Source organism: Montipora foliosa, chromosome 8 (assembly GCF_036669935.1).
Source record: "Montipora foliosa isolate CH-2021 chromosome 8, ASM3666993v2, whole genome shotgun sequence".
In the NCBI taxonomy this organism is placed as follows: domain Eukaryota; kingdom Metazoa; phylum Cnidaria; class Anthozoa; order Scleractinia; family Acroporidae; genus Montipora; species Montipora foliosa.
In genome coordinates, this window is record NC_090876.1 from 12,128,572 (window position 1) to 12,138,387 (window position 9,816).

Consider the following 9,816-nt stretch of genomic DNA (forward strand, 5'->3'; position numbering starts at 1 on the left):
ATTTTCAAATTTGTAAACCTGAACGGTTGTCTTAGGGATTAATAAAGACCTTTATTATTATTGAACCATCTCATAACTAAACTTCAAACTCACTGAAATGCCTTGGGGTTGACTCCGGGAGGATGTTGGATGTCTCGAGTAGGTCGGTGCGCTCACCACGGCAACTGTGCTGGATTCGCTCTGACGAAGGGCTAACGCTCGAAACGTCAGCTTTTAGAATCTCTGTACGGTGGCCAATTTACATTATCAACTCCGTTGATAAAACCAAAATTTTTGTATACTACTTCCCCACCGACGCAGCACCACAGTTTCTTTAGAAACTACTCCCTTCATTCAACTGTACTGTCGGTTTGTTAATTAAGTTCTCTTTCGTTGATCGGCATTTTTTGCCAAAACTCCGCAAAAATGATTGCTGTGTAGCCTGAGAATTTCAAAAAAAAACTTGGTCAGGCGATTCGAATTAAATGTACCAACGAACTGCTGAAGGAATGAAATTACCAAATCAGGGGAGTTCACTTGTTCCAAGTAGTCACATTATTGATTCACACGCACTTATTCATTTAGGCCTGCTTAAGGGATTGTTCTCAGGCGCGTAGCATGGTCATTAGGGAGCTTAAGCACGCACGTTTTTGAGACGCGGACGGCAACCGGAAGTGTGCTATTTTCCCTTTTAACCTGTTTTCACACAAACACATTTACATTTCCAAGTATCTTTTATCCATTAGAGATAATTAGTATAAACATTTGGGAGACACCACTGTCCTGGCACGCAAAATTTTCTCTTCCGGTTGACGTCCGCGTCTTAAAAACGCGCGTGCTTAAGCTCTCTATTCAAGTACGCACAAGTACGTATGATCTAGAAACCTAAGTAAACTAAGCGAAAAATACTGCGTTCTTCATTTCTTGTTCGAAATAGTTGTGTGAATACAAGCAAAGAAGAAAGCGTCTTGCCCTTATTTTGAGCAACCTTGGCGCAAACAAAGCATTGTTTTGGTTATGCTAGCTTGACTGGAATTGTCAACAATGTTCTCAGAATGTCGCTCCTTTGTCAAGAACGTTCTTGGAACGTCGCTCCTTTGCAACTTCGCCTTTTTGTTGCACGCTGACCAAACAACATTGCATTGCTTAGTGTAAAAAAAAGTACAATGCAAAACTAGGTGAGAACATGGTATAGCTTTTGTTTTAGTTTTTAGAATTTAATCAAAGTGGTGTTTCCATAAGGAAATATTGGTTGCGTACAAGTAAAAGTTAAAAATAGAAACAATTGCTTAAAATTTCAAAATTTTCCGGTCACTTCAAGTACGCACGTGAGTATTTGCGTATAGGACGCTACGCGCCTGGTTCTAAACGAATCTTTTAAGTCTGTCTTACGATTCATAGCGATCTGCAGTTTCTTTAATTTGATGCTGACTATGTCGGTTCTAGTGGCAGGCGCGGTGGCCTCATGGTCTTTGTGCTCGACTCTGGATCGAGTGGTCCGGGTTCGGGTCCTGGCCGGGGAAATTGTGTTGTGTTCTTGGGCAAGACACTTTACTCTCACGGTGCCTCTCTCCGATTAAATGTATCGGCGAAAATGCTGGGGGTAACCCTGCGATGGAATAGCATCCCATCCAGGTGGGAGTAGAAATACTCCTAGTCGCTTCATGCTACAGAAACCGGAGATAAGCGCCGGCCTGGTTGGTCTTCTAGGCTCGTAGCGGACTGTACCTTTTTCCACTCTATTTTCATCCCGTTTAATTAATGATATTGGAAGCCCGTTGAGACCCCTGCTGCTGAGGTGAGGTGTGATAGTGGCTCGATTTTTGACCACGCGAGGCTCCTTCAATGAGAAATCGGACCTAGACCTTAGACTTGTCGTAAGCGGCACGTAGGTAGGAAGGGCGCACATCGTTCATGCTCGCTTGTTAGGTCCCTTGCATATATAGGTTACCATGCGCAGTTGCAGACACACAATTTCAAAGGCGAAAAAGCGAAAAAACGAGAGAAGAGAAAAGCAGGGAAAGTGTTCTCTCTAAACCAAGGGTGAATTAGATAAGACTGTTGATCTATCACTTTGCGGCCTTTCCTAAGCCTAAGCACAGTCACAAAACAATTTATTTTAAGATACACTTTGCGCGAGAAACAAAGGGCCGCCAAATTTGACCAATCAGAAGAAGCCATGTCACGCATGACCGCTTCTGCCATGTTTTTTCAAGGACATGGCAACGGGAGCGAGTATTCTAAAAATAGACTCATTTGTGACTGTGCTGGTGAGCCCACCCATCCCATAACAACAATTTTATCTAATTTACTCTTGTCTATTCCATATGACTCGCAAAACTGCGTTAAGTCTCTCCTTTAATGAAATCCTTCTTAACGCTGAGAGGGTGGTATGAAGAGAAATGCGTGTATTGGAACGTTTATGTGGCTTTGAAATAAGTTTAGACATGAACTGTTTTGTTTAAGGATGCTCGAAAGGGTTTTAAGCTGCGCCCGCGCGCGTAACCAACAAACGCCCGCAACTAAGGAACACGCGTCAGCTGAATGAATCAAATTTCTATTAAAATACAATATGTAAATTTTGTAAAAATTAGATATTTAGCACCCTAACTCTACCCCTAATCTTTCAAAAGACATCTATTTGAAATTTTGAATCTTTCTGTTTTTATCTTAGGCAGAATAATTAAAATCATGGGGTCTATTTCTTTAAGGTACGATTTTCCCCTTGGTGGGAGAACAATATATAATAGTGTTTGGGGTTATCAATCACACAATCACATCCTTCCACAGCTTCTGATCCTTCTCTAGTATCACCTGGTCGATGGGATTGACATTCTCAGCGTACCCAAACATAAAAGCTTTTCACTTTTCTGTCAATTTGACTTAAATATTTAGATTTTGGAGCAATTGCATAGACTCTTAGACAATAAGTGAAAATGTACATTATTAAATGATTAAAGAGATAATGCAAATCCTGTACAGAATACAGCCTTACATTCCCGAAGAATATACAATCTCACCGTCTTAGATGCTTTACTCATTAAATTGTCAAACTGATCATCCCAGTTGTTAATTAATACCCAACAAATTCCGAGAAGATACCGCGCACCGGTGGCTCAGTTGGTTGAGCACCGGACTGTCACGCTTGAGGTCGCGAGTTCAACTCCGGCCGGACCAACACCCAGGGTCTTAAAATAACTGAGGAGAAAGTGCTGTCTTTGTGTAATTACTCTCTAGTCTTCTCGGATAAGGACGATAACCCCGTCTCACAACCCTTCAATGTTCATAATCCTGTGGGACGTAAAAGAACCCACACACTTGTCGCTAAGAGTAGAGCACGTAGTTCCCGGTGTTGTGGTCTGTCTTCTGTTGTGTATCATGGTTGGGAGGGTAAAAAAGGGGCCACAGTAATTGGCGCAAGCTGTTGTTGTGCTCTGCCAGCTTGACTGGCAAATTTCCACGCCCTCGGGTCAAAATTCTTATGCTCCAGCCACGACCTGTAGGTAATTATTCCAAAACCTCTTTCATATTTATCACTTTCCACACATTGCGTTGCTGTTCAACTAGGCTAAAGCATAGTTAATAGAGAGGACTGGTTTGGAAGCTCGGCAAACATCAAAAGAGCAAACAAAGATGCCAAGATTTAGGTTGGAAAGTCAACGACCGCGCACAATCTTTTGTTTTGCGCTGATACACTATGCATGAATTACGCAACCAACGAGTTTCTATTGGTTAGTTCCTCAGTACGGAGTAAACAATTATTGTGTTTTGTGCACGGTCAAGGCCAAAAGAAAGAACAAAAACCTACAACAAAGAAAGTTGTCGGGCTTCATAACCATTCCCGTCTATTAACTATGGCTAAAGTTATTACAAAATTTAACACTAATGCGAGGGAATATATTAAAAAGTATTTGCATTTGAAAATATTTCCCCGCATTATGCTCAATTGCAAGCTACAAGTAGTTCCAGTCCAACCTAACCTAAACGACGGCAACGAGAACGCCACAAAACAACGGATTCAATTAGCAAAAACAATAGCTCTGCACGCCCTGCACGTGCTTTTTACATTTTGATACATTTCTTTGCCGTCCTCGTCTTGACAACGACGTGAAATGATCAAATATTTGAAGTCATGTGGAGGACGCGAGCACCTGACGATGATTTCGCAAATTTTTCCCTTAAATCTCCTCAACGTTCGCACCAATTTTATTCTTGAGAGGTGGACTCACAATTTCCATGCCGAGCAACTCGGAGTGATTGCAAAATTATTAAAGACTTCTAGACAACGTTCTCGTTAGTACTATCAAAGGCGCGCGGACCCTCGTTTGCCGCGCGTGGATCGCGAGCGAACTTGACTGCGCCGTACAGACAGAGCAAAGTACCACTAGAAACACATAAGAATGATGAATTTTATTGAAAACGTCAGGCTGTTACTGTGCCATAAACATTGTGCAATTAACTGCAGGTCTCCCTTAAGTCTGCTACCTTTGCAATATAGGCCGCCTCGGCATCTGCCTTGCTTGTGCCTACAAAATGAGTGAGAAAAAAAAAAGGAAACAAATGAACGCCATTATGTGGGGTGCTTGTGTGGGTAGAGGAGGGGGGGGGGGTGGGGGTGTACTGGGCCTAACACCCACTTACTGCTTTTGGTCACTTGCCTTCAGGGAATGGAAGGTGGGGAATTTCACACTCTTTCGGCCAAAAGGTACGTAACATGGACCAATCGACGCAAAGATGCCAATTAATTAAAAAAAGTACTCTGTCAGGCTTGACATGAGTGAGTGCCCCTCCCCCCAACCTCCACCTTAAAGAACTTCTTTACACCTACATGTACAAGGGGGGTCAAAACAAGATGAACATGAGCAAGGATCGTTCCAGAAGAGGCAAAACCACGCACATGTTACAGCTACATGTATAATCAAGGAAACTGAAGCCAAGAGGGCATTTAGGCAAAAAGAACTTCACTTTTACAGTCAGAAAACAAAAAGACTGACATTGTCGGGCTTCATTAACATCACTCTTAAAGCTAAAAAAACATCTTTGTAGCAATTAAATAATGCTAATAGCCTATACCTAATACCGTATTTATTCGATAAAGCGTCATTTTTCGGTTTACGTATGCCCAGGACTAAATAACTCATTGTTCGGTCTTCGCAGAAGTCTCTTTAGCTATTGTAATTCTCAATCAACTTCAATGTCATCGGCACTCAGCTCAATAAGTGAACTTTCTGGTGCTGCAAATGGGTCAGTCGCGCGAGAAGCTGTTGGGGCTTACTGGATGGATGTCAGGCAATCTCGTCCTTGGGGGGTGAGGTTGTGGGGGTGGGCGCTTATTACCTTTTTCTACCTTCGAGGTGGGCAATTATTCGAGTTGGGCGCTTCTTCGAGGGGGGGGGGGGGGGCTTATTCGAGGTGGGCACTTATTTGAGGTTGGGTGCTTAATCAAATAAATATGGTATACCAACAATATTAGTTTACCAAAGTTTTGTCACCCCTAACTAAGGATGAGAGTAATGGAGAATGACTGTTGTAAATTTGTTAAGGATAGCTTATCAAACTAAAATATGACTGATACTTGTATCATATGTGTACCATTAATTTGGGTTTACAGGATAATGATAGTGTGAGCTACTGTACCAAGTTGCAACTCAACTAACTTTTAACTTTTTTTACTCAGTGATGTAATGCTTGCCATGAAACTTGTTCAAAAATTGGTCAAAAAGAGTTTGCATCAAGAAAAAATGAATTTTAGGATTGCTTAATTTCAATTTCAAATTTCCCAGATGCTGCCATCTTTAATACTTGTGATGTATTGCGGTTGCCCTATTGTTATAACACAAAGAGTTTTCATGCAATAACAATATCACAAACAAAGGGAGCGAAAAAAAGGAAAGGGCTCTGTGGTGAACGAAAAAAGATTCCGAGTAGTCATTTGAACCACTGGCCTGCCACCCAACTTTTAGTGTGCATTTTTTGATTGACCTACCGACAAATGCGCTCTTGCATGAAGATTCTACATAGTATCACATTTATATCGAGCAAACACCGGAAGGTGTTGCTTCACCGATTCCATAGTTTCAAGAAAACAAAAGATTTCTTTTGTTTCTGGTTTCAAAGGCATAGCTGACAGTATTTTTGCACAGCTTATTTACACCCCTTTAAAACATTTACCATCATGGTTTCAAGGGGTGTATTGATGGATGGCGGTTTTCTTAAAAAAACTAATAATATCAATAAAAAATCAGAAATATACGGGTAGTTCTGCTATCAATAACCATATTCATCCTTTTCCACCCGAAAGTGACCTTTTTCTCACACAAGACAATTATTTCACTTGTCAATGGAGGATGATTCAGACGTGAAAGGGTTGAATCACTCAGGAAAACAGTAAGCAGAAATAAACAGCACAATACAGAACTGTTACCAATAATCCGAAAACTCTGTGAGTGCCTAAACAAGCTTCGAAACACACTTAAAGTAAGGATATGATCCTCACAGTTATGAACGCAATTTTAGCAATAATTGTGTAGAGAGGCCCGAGAACTTCAAGGGGGGTTTGAACCTGAGACCTTGTGATGCTGGTGCCACACTCCAACCCACTAAGTTACATGTATTAAGCCACTGATGTTGGGAGCTTGTCATTTGTGCGTTCAGACTTTTAAAACTGAGATCAGTGGAAATCACTCAAAGGGAAAACAGTAATGCCCACCATTTAATTCCTGAGAAACAACTGCCACCAACATAAGAACAAATGACAATCCTCCCTGAAGACTAAATAAGATATAGCCTTTAACCCACTGATTCCCAAGAGAAAGATTTAATAGATTTTACCCTAATGTCAGACGACTTTACTCGTCAATGGAGGTGGTTCAGGAGTCAATTCCAATAATGAAAAATAATGAAATTTTATTTAAGGGAGTAGGGATGGCACGTCAATGTGGCCCCAGGTTTGATTCCCAGACTTGGCATCATATACACATGGGTTGAGTTCATTGGTTCTCTACTCTGCTCTGAGAGGTTTTCCCCCAGTTACTCGGGTTTTCCTCTCTCCTCAAGAACCAACCTTCGATTTGATATGAGTTGATTGGATTGGATTTCTGTCCAGTGTCCCTAATTAGTGCAGCAATGCTAAATACACTTGGCACTTACATTAAGTTCATTATCGTTAAAGTTCATTATCATTAGTCAATGGCTTAGTAAATAACAAGGTATCACTACCTTTTTTGTTATTCCAGGCATCCCACTTTGCCTTTCCTTTCAAGTCCAACATTCCAGGCCTATCTGAAAGAAAAGAAGGCTTGCATTTGAGATGGGATCAAGTAAAAAATGGCAGTAAATTGATGTTCCTTACCTATTAGAAATAAAATCTTTTGATAAGATAGAAATACAATGGTTCAAACTTGTATAAGATACCCAGGTCAACCTCAATAATAATTTTATACCGTGAACATCTCTATGCACAACTAAGGACCTTTAGATAGGAGGACAAGAACGACTACGTACAAGTTTAAAAATGTAAAGTAGAAATGTACTTTAGACAATTCTTGACAACACTGACATCTGACTTTGCACAAGCTATTTTCCCCTTGAAAAGGGCATTTTATCACATGCACAGCAGGTGAACCTACTGAAAACATGCCCATAATATATTAAACAAACGATTTAGTTAAGTCCACATAAGACCACATGGTGATATCTTAAAATACCAAGCTAGGATTTATGAACCACTCCATTACGAAATTTGTCACAACTTGATTCTTTTTTTTGTGTGTGTATATGGTCCTAGTCCTTGACTTCTTCAGTATGTTTGTTTTGGTTCATTCCACAGTCACATGCAATATCATTTTTATCAGACATACGGACAGTATCAATATAGTCTGTATCTCGCATACAAAAACACAAAGAAAGTTATCTGTGGAACGATTTTCTTCCTTAAATGTCACCCTCGCTGAAATATTTACCCCCCTCCCCTCAACTACATCAAGAGCGAACAAGGCCAAGACACTATAAAATGACCCAAACAAAACGAGTGAGCGATTTGGAAATCCTAGTCATAACAGTCTGCAATTCACTATATAGACGTTTACGGCAATTCAACAGGCGATGACTAAGTATTTGGTGCACGTGTTCAGACTATTTGCGCATATAGTGAGTCGAAATGCAGAAGTGCCTGGGTTTTCTGCAGTATATTCCTTCTATTTTTAATTTTATTTACAAAACTACCTACAATGTAGCACCTTGGTATTAATGAACTGCGAATAGGCCATCACTTCCTGAGCAAAGGTCGAAATCGTGGAATTAGGTTCCATTCTATTTTAGGGGTCTGTGCAAAATATATCTTCTTCTAAGGATAAGGAGTATAAGCCGTAGGCCAGGTCTCACAAATAACTTTGTGCGACGTCACTCAGCATAAGCGGTTGACTTGGAAAATCTTCGATAATTACAATGCAACGGGTTAGTGACACTAGATACATAAAATTATGGATATTAAACTACCGACAGCAGCCAAATTGAAGGAGTCCAAAGTGCTCAAATTGACAAACTGATGGGCTGAGAAATTCAACTTAAACACTACGGCTGCTTTAGTACCTGTATTACAATCGCCCACGGTAACCTGCTTGAAATAAGCGTAGAGGATCAACTTGTCGTCATCGCTTGGTTCCGTTTTGAATTTCTTGACTTCGTCGGCCGCACTCTTGAACTCCTGGCACACCAAGAAATATGAATTCAGTCGCTTGTTATAATAACCAAAAAAGAGATTCCAAAAGGTGTTTGCAAGAAGTACTTGGTACCTGAGACATTGTGGAGAGCAACTTTTGGAGAAAGAGGGAGTAACAGTCCGCTTCACGTCGCTTCACCAAAGAATTGCAGCACTCGCAGCACTGGGCCGTCTTCTTGATTCGCCGGAACCTGGATCGAGACACCGCCCACTGTATATTTCCGGTCTCAGCCTCTGCGAGTTATACGAGACACAACAGACATCCGAGAGGCGACGACGAAAATAGTGCAAACTTTTGTTTTTTAGGCCGAAAGCTTCGTTTAACTTTCTGATCTGCGGAAAGGAAACTCCTGCAGCTGTATTGGCGGTGCCGGAACATGTACTGGAACATGTGGTGATTTTCGAGAATAAAAATCTCATGTTGACTCTACGAATGGAAGTAGTTATCCCTTTTTTTTTCATGCAAAGAAAATTTGTGACGCCTTTTTTTTTTAAAGAAAAACATAAATATCTCAGTTCGTCGAGTCCTATCACGAGCCGACAAATTGACCTCCTCCAAAGTTTTTTTTTTATGTTAAGTTTTTTTCAGGTCCAAAGTGAGTACCTTCATCAAGATAGCCCAGTTGGTAGGGCATTTCACCAGCATCGCTGAGGTCATGCGTTCGAATTCCGTTTAATAATTATGAATCTCTCTGAATTTTTAGAATGAGGAGGAATCGAGCTTTCCCTTTGAAAACATCTTCACTCACCGAACCTCGCATTTTATCTGGACAATTTAAGCAATTGTCTCTTATCGACACCTCCAAAATAGGCCAGTGCAAGTTCATGTCTGCCTCCTCTTCAAAGCGAGTCTAAGTGCGAAGTTTTTAATTTGTGATGGTAATTAGTTCTACTTTACATGTGAATGAAAACTAATTTTCATAAGAAAAACTTCGCACTTGGATTTGCTTTGAAGAGGAGGCAGACATATGGTTGTTTACCATTTACCGAAAAAATCCGGAAATTTCGGTTGGAATGTAAATGGTAAGCCTATTTTGGTCTTCCCAGACGGAAAATTCCCGGAGAAAACGGGATTTCTTGAAAGGTAGTCCAAAATTCCCAAACGGAATTTCCAAATG

At 40.7% G+C, this 9,816-nt stretch overlaps 1 protein-coding gene across 1 annotated transcript; it reads right to left on the bottom strand.

The window, feature by feature from the left end:
* Positions 1-4,367: 4,367 nt before the first annotated feature.
* LOC138012930 (acyl-CoA-binding protein-like) lies at positions 4,368-8,919 on the bottom strand. The gene is made up of 4 exons (XM_068859865.1): positions 8,772-8,919; positions 8,569-8,683; positions 7,198-7,260; positions 4,368-4,505 (listed from the first exon to the last, which is right to left on the bottom strand). The coding sequence occupies exons 1-4, from the start codon at positions 8,778-8,780 to the stop codon at positions 4,435-4,437; spliced, it is 258 nt and encodes an 85-aa protein (XP_068715966.1). The 5' UTR covers positions 8,781-8,919; the 3' UTR covers positions 4,368-4,434.
* Positions 8,920-9,816: the final 897 nt, after the last annotated feature.